The sequence below is a fragment of the Lathamus discolor genome, chromosome 3 (genome assembly GCF_037157495.1).
Source record: "Lathamus discolor isolate bLatDis1 chromosome 3, bLatDis1.hap1, whole genome shotgun sequence".
NCBI lineage: Eukaryota > Metazoa > Chordata > Aves > Psittaciformes > Psittacidae > Lathamus > Lathamus discolor.
The window spans coordinates 38,460,847-38,479,320 of NC_088886.1; the positions used below are offsets into that span (position 1 = coordinate 38,460,847).

Genomic DNA, 18,474 nt, shown 5'->3' on the forward strand with positions numbered 1-18,474 from the left:
AAAAGCCAATGATTTAAAGATACCATATAATGGATCTTAGCTTCCAGTATGAAACTAATTTTCTAGCATTGGTCTGATTCCCATTGGGTAGGGAGGAAATCACAGTCACTCAAGCCCTAAAGGTGGTGCTCTGAGCTACAACAGTAACACTACAAACACAAGTAGCACACAGATGACCTTCATTTTATTGCTCTCTTACTGTGGCTTATCCACTGGGTGTGTACATTTTACTCCCCAACACTAGCAATTCTGAAGTTGGAGACCAACAATAACATTTCAGCAGGTAACACACACTTTGCTACACTAAGACAAGGTGGCTACCTGAGTTACTTCTGATCGTTTTATTTCATAGTTTACATTACATAGATTTACATTACATAGTTTACAGTTTATCTTCACTTCTTACCTTTAAAAGTCATATGAAATAAGTTGCCCACCCCAAGCTAAAGCGTTAATGAACGACAGATGCCAAATTCTTATGAAAATTACACTTCAGCACTACAAATACACACATTTCCCAAGACAAATACTGTCTCTTCGCATTTAACAGCTTCGAATGGATTCTTCTTGTCTGATTTTTTAAATTAATTTTAACTTCTGGTATCCACAACCTCCAACAGCAAAGGCTTCCCCAGCTTGACTACGTGATACGTATGAACTAGATGCTTTTGTTTGACTAGGATCTGCCACCAGCTGACTTTGCTCACTCCATGCCTGCCCCAGGTCTTCAGCTGGAGGAGAAAAGAAACGCTCATTCCTTAATCATCTTTTCCACATCATTCATTCTTATTTTTGTTTTATACCCCTCCATTACATTCCCTCCTACCCCAGCCTGAAAAATCACAATGTACTCAGTCATTTTAGGAAAGCTATTCACACCTTCAATCGGGCGCACAAGACAGAATTTGAGATAGGAAAGAAGTATTTAGCATTGCTGCAATTGCCTCAGCACTAACAAACAGGGAAAACACAGGCCTCTAGTAGCAGCTTTCTGCAACCTATTTAACTCTCCTCCAGAAATAAGATTAATCCATGGCTTCTCAGTGTAGCATTACAGCAGAGAGCAGACTTGGAAAAAATTACAATAAAATAATCAATGTGTCCTGTTGGGTTTAGTTTTTATGCTTTTAACATGCCAAAAGACTGTTCTAATTTAGGGTGTTATTTATAAATATTTCCCCTGAAGAACCATGTCTGTGAACAGTAACATCACTTAAAAGTGACGTGCAGCTATACCTTTGTGGTTATAGTATTGAGAAAGCTGATGAAATTTTATCTGCGCAATACATCCTAGCATAGATTGAAGTAAACAGTAGTTACGTTTTTAAAGTTTTTAAGTACATAATTTCCATATACTGCAGTGACAATTAACTTCAGTAAACCCCTTTAGACTGTCTAGTGAGATCTGCAATTTATACTTACTACAATAAAAAAAATGCTGAGTATCTGACATATTGAAAAACACCATTTGCACCTTATTCTTGTAAGATCTCAGTGTGTTAACACTGATTTTGTTAGCAGAACAGTGGATATTTACAGGAATATTTCTACATACAGTGCAGCAGCTTATCTGCAGTCTACAGCTCAGATGGTAAGTATACTGCAAGAGAGATCAGACAGTTAAAATAACCAAATTGCTACTACAAAGGCACTGTAGCAATAAGCGTCCAGGCAACCATTATAATGAACAGCTGTGAATAAGTAATGAGAGAATAACCATAAGAGAAAGTGAAAGGTCCACGTCTTTGAACAACAATTTTTCAGAATTTAGAGGCAACAGCTCATGTTTGGTGTATGAAAATAACATGTTTTACTAAATTCTTAGTGAAGGTACACAAAATAACCTGGCTGATGATCTCTAAACACATAGCAAAAAAAAAAAACCAAACAAAACAAAACAAAAAAAAAAAAAACCAAAACCAAAACACTTTAATCTCTCTGATACACTAAATTCAAGAGAAAATGTTGACAATTATTCTGATATTCAGGTGTCTTGGGTTCAGCCACACCACCAGGGATAAACTTTATTTAAACTTCTTAACTGAAAAACACACACACACACATACGCACACACACAAAAATTGAGCTTCTTTTAATTACAAAAGTTGGAAGCAGATTTTTATAATACAATTTGCAATATCAGATTAATATTTAAATATTGAAATTACGTTTATTATTGAAAATAGTCATTTGTCACAATCCAATTTATGAACACTTTCAGCACCTGAGATATCTTTACATATTAAGAAAAATTTGCATAACTAAATACTCATCTCTTTCCAAAGGAAATACAGATGAGAAAATAATAATTTAGTCTGATCTTCAGGGAGCCAGTCTTATGCATGGGAGTTATGGAAATCAGTAATAAAAAAATATTCACAAAAATGTTTCAGATTATTGCAGTTAAACCAAGGTAACTTTATTGATGGTTTTTGCACTTGGTCGAATGCAAAATATACGACTTATCTTCAAGCACTGCATAGAGATTTCAAATTAGGAAAGGTTTCAACTGACATGTAGTTTAGAGCATCACTTGCAACAGTTATTTCTAGTATATTCCAAACTCAGTAACAACCTGAAAATTTTAAATTATTGTTTTTACAGGAGGAGTTACAATTACTTTCATAGAAAAGAGTCTTACCTTCTTGTTCTACTTTTTGATCTCGATCTTTGAGACCTGTAGGATTTGCCTCTGCCCCTTGATCGGCTACGACTGCGTTTTCTTCTAGAGCCATATGAAGAACTACTGCTTGATCTGTGCCTGCGTCTAAAACAAAAACATGCTATTAGTATGTGCTTCTTCTAAAAACAAACAAACAAACAAGGAACAAAACCTGTAACAGCCTACTTAAACACAAACACGAAATGTGGGGTTTATAATACACTGTAATAAGTAATTCACATACATATGGGCAATGCCTGTCTTGAAGAGCTTATATTCTAAAATATGCATTCCTAGACACAAGATGGGTAGACAGAGAAACAGAAGTTAACTGATTTGCCTAAAATCATGCAGTACCTCAAGGGCAAAGTCAGGCACACACCCAGCTCTCAGTGGTTCTTAGTCCCATGACCAGCTCATTGAAACTCCCTTGCCCCTTTATCAAATCTAATATGGACGAAACATTTAGAACCTACACTCTCCTCAGGATTTACACAGAAATGCACAGTATGGGATAAGGACCACAACTCCAGCACTAAAAATTAAATACATAAAATGTTAACTTCTGCATTGCTACTCTATACAATTATTTCCAGTCATACTAGGTACATACATGAAATGCAACCATAACAATGTATTTTAAATTATTTACATACACCTAAAAATATTTTATGTATATATATAATCTTACAGATTTGTTATTCTAACTTTCAGGACACACAATCTTGGTTCTGCTCTAATGCAGACAGACCCTCCCCCACCCCTTTTTGGTTGTTTGGGGGGATTTTTTTATTTGGTGTTTTTGTTTGGTTTTGGTTGGTTAGTTGGTTTGATTTTGGGGTTTCTCAGGGCTATAAGGAATCAAAAAATCAGTGTTAATTTATTCTGTTTGAGCTTGGAAGTTTTCTCCTGAGTTCAGTCAGAAGTCAGAAAGATACCTTCTTTTTCCCCCTCACACCCAACTTCCCCATTTCATTTCTTCAAAGAATAAATTCTTATACACAAAGGAGAAAGGTGAAAGAATAGATACTAAATACATAAATTAAAACAACTAATCCTGAAGGTGGAAGCTGGGGGAATGATACCTTCAAAGTCTTAATCTTAACATTTCTTATTAACAATTGAAATTCTTAAGAAAAACTCTGTATTTTTGGCTTTTACGTTTGGTTAATATTAAAATATAACACCTCATAGAAACACTTCTGCAATTCAGGATGTGGTCAGTATCGATTGTCTAGCATAAGGAAAGGGGTGCTGTGTTACATACAGTAGAGCTGCAGTAGTCCAAGCTGGAAAAAATACATAGGTTAACTACTAAAACCAGATCTTCATCTGAAAAAGAAATGTACTGTTCTTGTTAAATGAAGATGAAGAACAGTCATCTTAGAGACAGCTGCTTTTGATTCTTAAGGGTCAGGGATATATCCAGCAGGACCCCAGCGTGTAATGGTGTCTTAACTGCCAGGAGCAAATGCCCTAAACTAAGGGCAAAGCAAAGGTACCAGCCAGATCCTAAAAGCAGACACTTTCGTCTTTTCTGGATTCAATACAAGTCAACTGGTCTTCATCCAGACTCTAATCTCCCTTCAAGCTCTGTTTTTATCTGTGAGATAGCCATGCCTGCAGTGGACTAAACAGATTCATAAAGCTGCATGTCATCAGCATATTGTTGGCATCAAAGCCCGTGTCATCTCGTTGTGTCCCCTAAGGGCTGCATGTAAGATGCTGAGCAGAAACAGAATAAAGTGGGGATGGAAATAAACAAATAAGAAACACCCACAACCAGCCAACTTGCCCCTCATTGACACACTCTTCTGCCAACTAAAGAAAGGTTTGTCGGGAGCAGTCTCTAATGTATTTACAGGGCAGCTAGACACAGTGAGTATTTCAGCTCCACTTACTAATAATTTGACCACCACATGCTCAGTTTGACCCCAGTATCACCACAAGTCAGACAGAGAGGTAGCCATTACAGCATACCTGATCTAAAAAGGTCAGGTACTGAAAGGGGCCTCTGATGAAGGAAACACAGTATTAGGTCAAGAAAAAATTGGCAGATATAGCCACATGATCTGTGTTAATGAAATGGTGTTATACAGTATAAACTACTACATTATTACTATTATATTGTGAATTATAGCAGTTGAACAATTAGAATAGTTGTTATTACCTAAGTAGTGCGATTTTCAAAAGAGATTCCAAATTCATTATTTAGAAGGAGGAGAAAGAAGGAGTTATTTTAATGGGCTGATTTTTGTTATCTTTGCACCTGCGTATATAATGGTTTTGCATTCTTGGGTGGGGGCAATGTTTTGTTTTTTTGTGGTGGTGGTGGTTTTGGGTTTTTTTTCTTTAAATATAAGTGAAAATACTGCCACATCTTCCAAGATTCAGAGCAAACTTTGCTGCAAGATTCCAACCTAGAACTGGCTACACATTGGATTCGCTACTTCTATCTTTCTGCCATAATATGAAAGAGCCCAATTTGTAAGTAACTGCAAAAGACAGTAAATTACTACAAATGCACCTTTTCTCATAAGAATGTGAACGAGACTGGAGATCTCGAGACCGCGACCTTGACCTGGACTTCCTTCCAGATTTTTTACGGCTGTATGTTCTGCTGCCTGAGGAGCTACTTGAAGATGAACGTCTGCGGTGTTTCTTTTTCCTTCTGCTTCTGTTCTCTTCTTCTGTGTCTGAGGAGCGACGTCCCATTTTTAGTCTATGCAAAAGCAAAAATTCTAAACTGTAAGAAATTCTCGTGTCTACATTATGTTGTTATATACATATATACACGTAGATAGTATGTGTGCGCACATAAATAAACATAGCATCACACCGTTTTAAAAGTCAGCATGTGAATAAAAAGTCTGGGTTACATGCAAAAATAAAAATCAAGATATTAATGTAAAATGTCAACGAACTCATGTTACCAAGTAACTTGAAAGTTACACTGTCAGCAAATTTGAATAAATTTATTACGGTATGTAATATATGTTGTAACTTTTTATGAAAGATATTTTGCAACCATTTAAACAGATAAATTCACTGATAAAATAATTTCTGTATCAGAATATATTTTCATTTTAGCTTATTTTTACATTATTGCCTTAGAATTTTTCAGAAATCTGGGGAGTAATGTATAAGATACTTCAAATATCTGGTATTTCACTTTAGGATGCTACACAATCACTACTGCAGTGTCTTTAATATGTTTAATTTACAGCTATAACTGATGATCCATAATGCTTACACAATCAATAGAATTCAATTTATTAATTTCAGTTACTGATGTAACTCACCTTATCTGTTTTTAAGTTGTATAATTAAAATAACATATACTTGTCCTACTTGTCATAATCAAAACATGCACTGAGAAAAAAAATTAGGAAGTTATGTTTAAATTTACACTATTTATGTTGATTTTGGTTCTCGGTTTAGATACACTCAACTTTATATTCCTTTATTCCAAAATCAGAACTACAAATAGTAAATTTCAGAAATGTCTTGATTGACAACGGGCTTACTTGGATAAAGTTTACAAACTTTGATAACAAATTTGTAAACAAACAAGCAATCCAAACAAACGAAAAACCAACACTGACACCAAAACTTGCATTGAAGCCTGCCATTTATTAATTGTTGCCAAGACTATCAACTTCACTTGAAACTCCCAAGTTTTGTTGCTTCACAATTAAAGAACAGTTATACTTCTTGACTTCCCATGCTGCAAATGTGCATAATGCTTTTATACTATTTTTCTGTACCAGAGGTATCAGCCCTGTCCGCCCAACACTTCAGACCCCTTTGCACACACATTTCAGTTAATGGTTAGTAACCCACCTCCTCTCCGCAGGAACAGTTATTTCAAGACTCCCTCACTACTTCTGCACTGGGAAAACAGGAACTCATAACTAACATTCATATCAACAGCTAGATTACAGATATGCCACAGTATCATCTGTCTTTAATGAACACTGAAATATACTGAAATAGGTCCTCCTGTTTCTAGCATTAACAGGTTGAACTGGTTCATATTCCACAAACAAAATCCTGCTCTTACTCACACCTTTTACCACCTAGGCAACACACCCTAATCTCCAGGGTAGAGACTGAAAACAGAACAAAAACCAAAATTCACCATTAAGTAAGTTATGCTCAAAATCACAAAACGGTTGCATAAAAATACTAGTCTTTATTACTCTAGGCCTTTTAGTCAAAATGCACAATAGAGGGAAAACAAACATGTTTAGTCACACAGACAACATCTCTTAAACCTACATTTTCACTCTCAGGTTGCCAAGACAACTAAAACTGTTTTGCAGAGTCATAGGTGCTACAGTCTTACAGAAGTGGATCTAAACACCCAAACAGGCATAGGATTTGCAAAGCCAGTGTACTGTGACCAGCCTTCCCAAGGAAGACTTACAGGCAGTTACATTCAAAGCACAATAAATATACAGGCACTGCTGCATTTGACAGAATTTGAAGACTATGTCAGGGATGCAGGATGGAAGAAACACATTCCTCCCTCACTGCAAAAGCTTGTCCTAAGGACTACCAGACCCCTGGGAGCTGGGCAAGGAAACGACAGCAAGCACAAGTCAAGAGCCAAAGGTGCACTTTGCAGAAGGACATCAAGTTCTGGACCTGGCATCTACTTCAAGGAGATATTTTACCCAACAGTTGTTTAATGCAAAATACAAGACAGTCTCTTAAGTATCTGGATTTTCTTTGATGTTCACTAGAGTTCACTCACCGCCACAATCAAAACAGTAGCTATGTAAACTCACTCCTATGTAGCCAAATCTCTGTGGACTGCAGACAGCTCTTCCATGTGCAACTTGGAGCTATCAGTTGCACTCCTCCTGCCAAAAGGGCTTACAAATTGGGTGTTATTAAGCTTTGCTGCAGTGAATCCCTCCATTATTTACTTCATTCTCGATAGTTTCTGTTTTCAGCACTTTAAAACTACTCCTTCAGCTAACAATCTAAACAAAGCATTTTTGAAATATTCAACTTAAACCAGCAAAATTTTTGAAGGAGGAACTGCCATGCAAGAAAAGTTGTTTTTTAAATTATTGCTACCATCTTACAAAAGTTACTCTGCACAGATTTTGAAAAAGACAGAGGCGGTACTTTACAGACTATTTTACTGCACTTAAAAAAATATAAATTTAATTTACAGTTCTGTAGAGGAATGCCAATTTATATCAACACACCATCTTGTGCAGTCCTTCTATATTTTTCCCCTCACAGTAAAAGATTTACAGAGCTCCAAGCTACTAACAGTTAGTCAACAGTAAAATAAAGCTCTTCAAATATATACTGATTCAACAATCTTCAAATTTGGACATGAATCCGAATCTCAAACTTGAAGTAAGCAGAACTGCTGGGAAAGCTGAAACTATAATGCACAGGTTTTAAGTTAAAAGCTCACAGACCACAGCTCATGTCAGCAAGATTAATGAAAAAGAACAGAGAAAAAAGGAGTACAAAAAACATTTTGGCTGAGATATTTGCCACTTCATGAGGATATCATTATGAGCCAGAACACTACAGTTCAATGTATGCATCTTCTGCTGTCTAACTTCCTTTTTCTTCCATCAGCTTTCTTCCCCATTAACTGGGTTAAGCAGTGCACAAAACTACTGAAACATGCTATGTAAACCTCTTCTTCCCGTCTTCAGGACCAAAGAAGAACTACACACCACGGCCCTTCTCTATTAGAGGACAAGTCCTACAGCATACTTGAGTCTCAGGAGCTCCACGAGCACTGGGCTTACCATGCATATGCTACAGGACAAAGGCACATACGTGACTGATGCCATGCATGTTCCAAAGTTTCCACTGGAAAAGAGGCTGCCAGAAGCAGACTGTTGCTCATGGAACAATTTGCACAGCTGAGACCTAGTAGCTGTCTCCTATGGGGTATCTTGGAAGCACACAGGCGACAGACAACTTTGTCTGACAGGCACTATCTTTCACTAGGGTCTTTAGACATTTTCCTGCAAAGACACCTCTTACAAACAGAGCACTTGAGAGCAGCCAATTATCAAGACTTGTAAAAGATTAGTATTCTCCCTGACAAGTGCCTACTCCCCCCATACTCTTTAACAGACCTGGGAACAGGGATTGCTGGCATTGATTAATCACATCAGGTGAAGCCTGATGGACAGGAGAGTCATTCTGGTGGGTCAGCAGTGGTCAATATACTTCCACAAACAGAAATGTACAATAGCACCCACAGATCATCCAGAACTCAGATGACTCTGGGAACCTTAATTAACAAAGTAACAAGGGATGGGATGAAAAGGCAAGCAGAAAAAATTTAGGGTTTATTACATGGCATCATATGCTGAATCTCATGGGGTTTTACAACCCGTTTCTGACTTTTGAAAGAGAGCAAGGTACGCTTACATAAGTATATGCTCACTGATTTTATCTTGTTCAATCTTGATTCATAGATGCTGGAATTATTTCAAGTGCACAATACATATTTTCAAACATAAGTTTCAAATTATTACTGTATTTACTACAGAATGTAAGAAAATAATACTGTTTGGTTGGTTTTAATCAGAGGCTGTTCTCCAGTAAACATTACTGCAGCAGACTACATCTTGAGCACAGCATCCAATTAAACAATACAACCTTTAGTTACCACAATCAGCCAGAAGCAATGAAGACAAAATAACCTCCACATTTGTTTAGCATCAAATCCAAACAATTTATGTTTGTCAGTTACCAAGCAACTTTGATTATAACTGACTCTCAATAACCACCAACCACTAACCCAGTTTATGCAGCAGCCCTACAAACAAGATCCTTTGAGAAATATAAGTTAGAACAAAGGTAATATAAGTTAGAATATAGGTTAGAAGGGCATTGGTGGAAAAGATACTTCAGCTATCTCAATATCCCCCTTTTTTCCTGCTGAACTATGTGAGTCCATCTATAAGAGAGAATCAACAAGTCAGGAGGAGATCCTATGTGAACTTCAGCCAGGAAACAAAGCTAACTGTAGTAAAAAGTCAAACATGCTCGCTAGCTAATAAGGGGCAGTCAAATTCTCACTAACAGCAACACTGCTACTCAAAATAGGGAAACCATAAGGAGACAGAGGGTTAAAGTCCCTCTCAGATAGCCTGTATGCAAATGAAAGATTCTTTGTATCTACCTCCACCAAGCCTGGAGTTAGGGGGAAACTGTCCCTGCTCTACAATTCAGAAAAACTGCTCGCAGTAGAGGAAGAGATTTTATTAGACAATAAGGTAGCTGCTCTCAACAGGTAAGCAACCTGAACTGCTCTTGTTGATTTTGCATACTTAGTCAGCAGTGCCTCTTTCCCTCATCAAGCTTCCAGATCACTACAGGAAGAACACCTGAATCGCATCTACCAAGAGTAGCTGGCTACCTCAGAAGAAAGTCTAGAGATCAAAGAACCACAGGAATTCAGCTACTTTCTTTTCCCATAAGAACAAGAATCCACAGGCACCACATATACCAGAATACTGTCTTCTGGTTACAGAAAAGATGTCTTCTTTGACAGTTACATCAGTGGTATTTTTCAAAATAATTTATTTTGAATTCAAAGTTTGCCTCAATTCAAAATTGTGAGCAAACAATTTATCCACAGTCACCCTAATTCAGCTTCAAATCTTTACATCTTAAAGTGGGGAAAAAAAATAGGTTCAAAGATACACGACATGCCCATGGCCATCCATTAGACCAGCAGCAAAGTGGGGAGTTGAACCAAAATCTCAAACACCAGTAAGATGCTCATCTGTTAGGAGACCATCTCCACAGGGCACCTTTTGCTCAATAATTCTTAATTTTAGAAATCAGCCTTCTACCACATAGCTAGATTTTCCATACTTGAAGGCAGTAAGAACTACAAGCATTCCAGTTTTAAATCACCCAAGTTCACTAACGGCATTACTTAATCAGCATTTCTTCCACATAACCAACTTTCAGAATAAGCTTACAGAACAGCCAAGTTTACATGAACTTTCTGATGCAGCTTTCAGTATCTCTTTTGAATCAAGTTCTAAATACCTTTATCACTTGTGGAACATAGGATCATGCTATCATGGGGTATAGGATTCATGCTAAAATGTTAAAAATAACATGTTTAAAATTTGTCCCAGAACTTTAGAACAGATTCACTGTTCAAAAAGAGTTTCATTCATATTGGGGGCTGGGGGGGGGGGGGGGGGGGGAGAGAAGCACCCGATTTGTATTTAGCTGAAAAATAAAATGAAAATATCTAAAACCACTGCTACTGGTAACAGCATATCGCATACAAGAACAAAACAAAAAAACAAACAAAAAAATCAACCCCAACTGCATACCTTCTTCACCTATGCTTTCACAGGCAAAAGCTAAGAAAGTAAGATTATAGATTAATGATTCCCACATCCACAAATCAAAGAGTAAAGGTTCCAAGGGCAGATGAGCAGGTGACAGGGACCGTAACATCCCGGGAAGTATGTGCTCCCCATTCACATCAGCTGGGCTCTGGCAGCATGCAGCAAGGGGAAAGAGACTTGAAAAAGACCAGGAAGGGAACAGCTACTAGTGCCCCATGTCAGTTTCCGACAGAAACAGACTGTGTCAGTTTCACACGTGTCAGGAACACGACCAGACCCAGGACGAACGCGCCAGGGCTCGGCTCTGCTGGTCTGTGGCAGCGCTCCCCTCTAACGCTGCTCCCGCGTTAACCCTCACCCGCGTCGAGAGGCTGCTCCTGAAAGACACGGACACGTTTATGACCGGACTGATGACCTCAACCGGTTCCGGCGCTGCCCTCAGCCCCACGAACGCTCGGCAACGCCAAACCGCGTGGACCCGAGCCTTTGACCACCGGAGACCCCGCGGCCGGGGCGGCAGACAAGGGGAAACAATCCCCACCATTTTCGGGCCGCAAGGGGAAACGACCCCACCGCTTTCACACCCAGCACCGCGGAGCGCAGCGGCCGAGCCCCGCAACACGGCGGGAGCCAGTCCTGAGGCCCCGCCACAGCCCGGGGAGGGTAGGCCGTGGCGACGCGGCGTCGCCGCCGTCATGGCAATAACAGGCAGACCCGCCCCCCCACCTCAGCCAGGGGCGGCCGCGGCCCTAAGGGCCACCAGCAGCAGCAGGCCGCAGTGCGCGCCCGGCCCCGCGGCGCCCTGCCTCGCCCCTGCTAGGGGTGTGCTCGGCGCCGGGCCCCACACGTTACCTGAGCGACAGAGCGGCCGGGCCGGGCCGCAGGAGGGAAGGCGCTGCAAGGCCCCGGCCGCCGGTTTGAGCTCAGCGCCTTCCTGGGCGGTGGGCAGGCAGCAGCAAGCCATCACCGAGCTCATCCAGGCGGCCAGGCAGCGGCGCCGAGCGCCGAGGAATCGATGGAGCACACTCCCCGCCCCGGCGGGGCTAGCCCCCCGCGCACCACGCGTGACGAGCAGGGTCCCCGTTGCCCACGGGATACTACGGAGCACTGCCCGCACCGGGCGCTGTGTGGCAACCACAGGCGCGCTGTCTCTGCACGCTGCAGTCCGCCTCCCCCACGGGTGACGGTCTCCGCGGCGGAGAGAGGCGAGGGGACGGCGGCGAGGAGGGTTTCTTCTTTCAGCTCGAAGCGATTAACCAGGGTCGGTGTTTGCCAACACTGACAGCCGCCCCCGTGGCAGAAGGGGCAGAGCTCCTCGCGAGGCGTGGGTACCACGCCGAGGCCAGGCTGTGTTCGGGAAGGGAGAGCCCACCCGTGCGGGGCGGGCATGTCCCGGGCAGAGCTCAGCCTCCGCCGGGCACCGCCAAGAAACGCAACGAAACAATTTAAAATCTACGGTTAATTCCGGTTTTTGCGGAATTCTCTTAGTTTAACGCGAGCTTCGGAGCCCGCGACCCCCGGTACAGGAACCGCGGAATGTTGAGTGTGGATAAACGAAACGTAAAGGCGATCGTCTCCCCTTTCAGCCCGATCCCCCCGGCACCCGGCGGTACCGGTTCACCGGCGGCGAGACCGGCTGTGTTGCCTGCGGCGGGGAGACAGCAAACCGGTGCCTATCGCGGCGGAGGCGAATTTAATTGGGTCTGAAAAACCGCTAATTCCAACTTCGCTGCCGTACCTGCCCGAGTAAATAAACGCTGCTTTATGTAAAGTCATCCTCGTAGGGGTCAGACGAAAAATCAATGCGTAGGCAGGAGTTAAACAATTTTGAATAATTTATTAGAATTCTAGCAAAGGTGGGAAAGAGAGGAGTCCTGTCAACAAAAGTGCTCTCTTAATAGGATTTAAACAACAAAAGGAAAGCAATATTAGCAATAAATAGCATAAATCGCTCTAATCTGATACCTCAGTTCACCATACGAGCAAACGCAAACTATGTGGCTGTATTTATTTGTCACTGCCAATTAGCCGGTCATTGATTGGGGGGATTTGGGCGCCCAAGGAGGAACTTTCCCGGCTCCCCCGGGGCCGGTTCCGCGGCGCACCGGGCAGGCTCCCGGTGGGGAGGGCGGGGAGGGTTTGGGGGGGTCGGGGCCGCCCCGAACCCCGCGAGGCGGTGCGCGGGCGAGGAGCCTGCGCGCCCCCCCCTCCGGCCGCCCCCCGCCGTGGCCACTCCTCCGCAGCCCCGGCCCCTCTCCCTCGCCGCGCTCGCCCGGGACCTCGCGCCCGGGCCCGCACCTAATTACACTAATTAGGGTGCGGCGGGCGGGCAGGCGGCGCCCCGGGCGCGGTGCCCCGCGGCGGGCGGCGCGGCCGGGCGGCGGAGAAGGGGTCCATTCAGAGCTCCGAGGGGAGGTAATTCGCCAGGAACAAGGGGCAGGCTTTGCAAAGTATAAATAGTGCCACTTCAATCGCGGCGTCGCTGTCAGACCCCGAGAGCCCTGCACGTCGGGCGGCACGGCTCAGCACGGCTCGGGGCGCCGCCGGCAGCCCGCCCCGTGGATGCCCGCCCCGGGAGCTGGGGCAGCCTGCCCCTAAACCACGGCCATGGAGGAGCTGACGGCGTTTGTCTCCAAGTCGTTTGATCCCAAAGCGAAAGAGAAGAAGGAGCTCATTACCTACCGCGAGGTGCTGGAGAGCGGGCCCTTGCGCGGCGGCGGACCGCGGGAGAGCGGCGGAGCGGCGGCGGAGCCGGGCCGAGAGGAAGCGGGCAGCCCCGCGGGGCGGGCGGGCGGCGGGCGGTCCCCGCTGCGGGAGCCCGACGCCGCCGCCGAAAGAGCTGCCGAGGCGGCCACCCCCAAGCTCAGCGACGGTAACGGCGGCACCGGGGGCTCCCCTTCCTTCCTTCTCTCCTATCCTGGCTGGGGTCGGAACGCGGGCGGTGGCCGTGCACTGGGCTAGACACGGTCGCGGGTGGAAGGGGCTCGGCAGCGGCCGTGGGGAGGCTGCGACAGACGTTAGAGTGCGGCTTTCCATGTTTTCCTAATTATGGGAAATATGCAGCCAGCCCCGAAGTTTATATTAAAATATTTAAACAAGCGTTTAAGTTGCTCGCTACGCGATCTGTTCCTGGTTAGCATCCCGCGGGAAGCCGCTCTGCCAACGGAAGCCCGGGATCGCCGGCCCGTTCGTTGTCCCACGGGTCGCGGACGCGCGTGGGGCCGGGCCGCGCTGCACTGTCTCTGTGCCATGGAGTTCCGTGCCCCCAGCTCCTTTTCTTTGGAGAAGCCTCACGGCTTGTTCCGCGCTTTTTCAGCGTTGGGGCAATGGCTGCGATGCCCGTACCGGGGACGCTCTCAGCGGCAGGGCCGTGCGGGCAGAGCAGCGGCGGAGGTTCCGCGCCTGGCCGCGGGGCAGGGCCTGTCTCCGCTGACCCGCGGTTCGTAGCCTCCCTTTCTTTCGGGCAAGCGTTCCCAGCAGAGCATCCGTAGGAAGCAGTGCTGAATGAGCGCGGGGAGCCGGGCCGGGCCGGCACGCAGGTCCCGCGGGGCTCCGCGCAGGGTCCCTGCGGCGTGTCTTTGGCAGCAAATTAAACAACGAAAATGGAAACCTCGGGCGCAGAGGGACCGCGCTGGTCAGCGGACAGCGGCGGGGACCTGTTGCTGAGCTTCCCCCGAGAGGGGTGGACCTCCCGGCCGGCTCGGGCCGGGAGGTACGGGGCGGCCCTCCGGGGACCTTCACTGCTGCAGCCGTTACCGGAGCCGAGTGGCGGGGCCCCGAAAGGCAGCTGCTGAGGCGGGCCTGGCGCGGCCCGCAGGCCCCGCCAACGTCGGCCCCGGGGAGCTCCTGTCTTGTTCTCCCCCTCCCCCGGCTGCCGGGAGCGGGGAGGTGGGCAGGGGATCGATACCGGGCAGCCTGGGCAGCCCCCCCAGCCCGGTCCGACTATCTGACCGCCTCTGTCGTGCCCAGTCTCTCCAGAGCTGAAGGAGCGCAAGGAGGATGCGAAAGCGATGGACGAGGAAGGGCAGACGAAAATCAAGCAGAGAAGGAGCCGAACGAATTTCACCCTGGAGCAGCTGAACGAGCTGGAAAGGCTTTTCGACGAGACCCACTACCCGGACGCCTTCATGCGGGAGGAGCTGAGCCAGAGGCTGGGGCTCTCCGAGGCCAGGGTGCAGGTAGCCTGTGCGGGGTGGGCTCGGTGCTCGGTACAGCCGGCCGGGGCCCTGTCCCTGCCGCTCCCGACACGGCTGTCAGGGTGGCGTGGAGCTCCCCGCACCCAGCAAATCCCTAAAATTGCCTCCCGACGTGCCTTTCGGCTCGGTCCCCTGTCAGCTCCCAACCCGCGTTCACCCCCCGGCAGCTGCGGTGGCTGTGCCCCGGCGTAGGCTCCTGCGGCCGCGTCAATTAACTTTATAGGTGTAGAGACCGTAAACTAAATTAGAAACTGCTAAGTGCCCCCCAAATTTACAGTGTTTCTTTTCCTAGCTGTTAAATCTCGGGGGAAGAGGCGCGAACGCTGAGCGGAGGGCATAGACTGGCTTTGTTCGGGTTTATGAACTACAACACTCTGGGGCAAACTCGGGCGGCTCTGAGCGCTCTCACACGGAGGAGCCGCAGCTTCCTCTAATTTAACCTCGGTCTGTCCGCCCAAAGTTTCCCCAGATCGGTTCCTGGCATGGTTTCTGCGAGTTTGATAGGGATGAGATGGAGAGTGAGGGAGAGTCCGGACTTTGCCCGACTGGGGAGGAAGGTGGCTTCTCTATGGGAAAAAATGTAGCTGCTCCGGTGAGTTTCCGTTTGAGTAATAAAAGAGAAGAAAATGACAGTCGTTGTTTGAGCACATGGAGCAGCTTTAGGCCCCCAACATCTGCAGCTGCTCGGAAATCTGGTTGTAAGAGATACCACCACCACCATACCCCGCACCCCCCTGTTTCAGTGCACCCGCGATGGGGTAGGGATGGGGCAGGAGCCGTCACGTTGAACTGAAAAAAGAATAATGTGCAGCTCCGGGCAGCGCAGCCTGATCCAGATAGAAAAATAGAATACATAAAGCCTTCGTCTTCCAGCTTTCCCCGTTTCTCCGGCTGTTTATGCCCAGGCAATGTTTTAACAAACCCAAAGTTGCTGGGCTTCAACTTGGCCGTGAGGAACGGTGGAGGGCAGCGCTGCCTTCCGCGGGCTCTGCGCTCCACAAAGGCGGTGGAGGATGATCGTAATCCGCGCTGTAACCCCACTCCCTTTAAATCCTTCCGGAAAACGCTTTGCAATAACATTTTTCCTTCTCCTACGCAATGATTTTTAAATCACGAAACGGGAGAGGGCGAGCGCAGCGGCCGTGCAGGTTTGCTGGCGGAGGAAATCATGTTTATATTTGTTTCTTCAAGTAAAACCTCAAAAAGAGACATTTTGTTCTGTTTCATTTTTATTTTTTGGCCGCGGGGAGGGGGTTGCCTGGTCGGGGTGGCGTCTGAGATGCGGTTCCTTAAAGTACGAATGTTTTCAGTCGTGCTCTCCCGCCTTCCCTCCCTGTCCTCTTTTCCCTAAGCGAGCAGAACTTGGTTCTAGGAATTTATTTGAACGATTCCTTTTCCAGTATTGAGAGTATTTTATCTGACGTGCAGCTTTTTCTGCGGCAGCAAATTAGATTATCATGATAATAAGAGAATTATTCCGCTTCTGTGCTACACTCCGCTGCACAGACGAACAGGGAAAAAAAAGAAAAGAAAAAAAAGGGGGGGGGGGGAAGGAAGGCAGGAAAAAGGGGAAGAATAAAAAGAAAAAAGAAAACCGAAACTTCTTTGTAGTGAAGCTTTTATGACAGTATTACTCCCTCTCCCCCTGAAGTCCCCCAAAATAATAACTTTAAAAAACTGAGTTACGAAACTCCTTGGTGTTTACTTTTTCTTGCAGATAAAGCTAATTAATTTCTTTATTAGTAAGCACGATCCTGATGGTGCAAACATCCAAGCCCCTTATCAGCAGTCAGTATTCGATGCCGGTGGGGGGGTGTTCAGGTCTTTCAGTCTCTCAGTGTGGACGGGGGAGCCCTCAGCTCAGCCCCTCGCTCCTGCGGGGGGAGCGCTCCGCTACATTGTAACTTTGGTGTTTTGGGGTTTTTTTTCTTTTTTCACTTTTTTTAATATTGTATTTTTATTTCCCCGCCTTCTGCCTTTCGGAGCTCATGTGCCGGGGGCTGCCCGAGGGGGCTGGAGCCCAGCCCGTGCTGTAGCCGGTTTCTTTGTCTGTCGGGTTCGCTATTATTGTTATTATCCGCGGGTTTATTTTTATTCCCTGCGGCCGTGACTCCCTTGTGTCCCCCTCGCCCTGTCCCCGCAGGTCTGGTTCCAGAACCGAAGAGCCAAATGCCGAAAGCAAGAAAACCAACTGCACAAAGGTACTGGGGATGACGGGGGGGTGCGCTGTGTTGACATGTGTGGCTCCCCCGCCCTGACCGCTTCCCGCTGCCTCCCGCAGGGGTGCTGATCGGCGCCGCCACGCAGTTCGAAGCCTGCCGGGTGGCTCCCTACGTGAACGTGGGCGCGCTCCGGATGCCCTTCCAGCAGGCAAGCGGCGCGGGGTGGGGGGGAGAGGGGAGGAAGGGGATGGGGCACACGCGGGTCCCGCCGGTCGCGGGGGGGTGCGGGGCACACGCGAGCCCCGCCGCCACGTGCCGCCCGTCTGTGTCGTCCCCGTCCCCCCGCCCCAACTTCCCGCAGGTGCAGGCGCAGCTGCAGCTGGACAGCGCCGTGGCCCACGCGCACCACCACCTCCACCCGCACCTGGCCCACGCACCCTACATGATGTTCCCCGCGCCCCCCTTCGGGCTGCCGCTGGCCACCCTGGCGGAGTCCGCGTCCGCCGCATCCGTGGTGGCCGCCGCCGCCGCCGCCAAGACCACCAGCAAGAACTCCAGCATCGCCGACCTCCGCCTCAAGGCCAAGAAGCACGCCGCCGCCCTGGGGCTGTGACAGCACCGCAAAATACATGGGGAGGGGGGAGGGCAAAAAACCCCAAACCCTCCCAAAAGCACCCCAAAACCCGACCCACCGAAGCGGGAGAGGCGAGGGAGCGCAGAGACGGACGGGGGATGTACACTTATTTAAGGAATTCGAGGAGCTGGACGCGCAGCTGGGGAGTTCACAGGTTTTAAACTGACCTTTTTCTGCGAAGTTCACTTTAATACAAGAAATTTGATAAGAGAGGCGGGCCTCCCTTCACGGTGCATCAGACACTTGAGTCTAACAACCACGTCTGGAGTAGCAGCAAGAAGAAGAGAGAAAAATGATGATGAAGAGGGGAAAAAAAATGAAGAAGGGAAATAATAATTAAAGAACAATGATTTCTCTGCGAATTTCTAATGGGAAACTGTCCGGGATACTTCCTCCAGCAGCAGCATTCCGGTTGCATGTATTTGTATTTCATTGATGGAGTCCTTTGATT

The 18,474-nt window shown here is 46.6% G+C and overlaps 2 protein-coding genes across 5 annotated transcripts in view; one reads left to right on the forward strand and one right to left on the reverse strand.

The window, feature by feature from the left end:
- The window catches only part of RSRC1 (arginine and serine rich coiled-coil 1), a 172,177-nt gene extending 160,159 nt beyond the window's left edge, over nt 1–12,018 (reverse strand). For 2 of the 4 annotated variants that reach the window (XM_065674698.1, XM_065674694.1), the window contains exons 1-4: nt 11,884–12,018; nt 11,390–11,408; nt 5,190–5,384; nt 2,642–2,767 (exon numbers count right to left, since the gene is read on the reverse strand). In XM_065674698.1, the coding sequence (XP_065530770.1) occupies nt 2,642–2,767; nt 5,190–5,384; nt 11,390–11,408; nt 11,884–12,007 (464 nt within the window). In that variant the 5' untranslated portion in view covers nt 12,008–12,018. Of the gene's footprint in view, nt 1–2,641; nt 2,768–5,189; nt 5,385–11,013; nt 11,347–11,389; nt 11,409–11,883 lie in introns of those variants that run through there. The other 2 variants (XM_065674696.1, XM_065674697.1) reach the window with 2 other exon arrangements.
- A 1,428-nt stretch (nt 12,019–13,446) lies between these two features.
- SHOX2 (SHOX homeobox 2) lies at nt 13,447–18,103 on the forward strand. The gene is made up of 5 exons (XM_065672647.1): nt 13,447–13,903; nt 15,001–15,209; nt 17,371–17,428; nt 17,509–17,597; nt 17,751–18,103. Exons 1-5 carry the CDS (start codon nt 13,639–13,641, stop codon nt 18,000–18,002), a joined length of 873 nt encoding a protein of 290 aa, XP_065528719.1. The 5' UTR covers nt 13,447–13,638; the 3' UTR covers nt 18,003–18,103.
- The last annotated feature ends 371 nt before the right edge of the window (nt 18,104–18,474 follow it).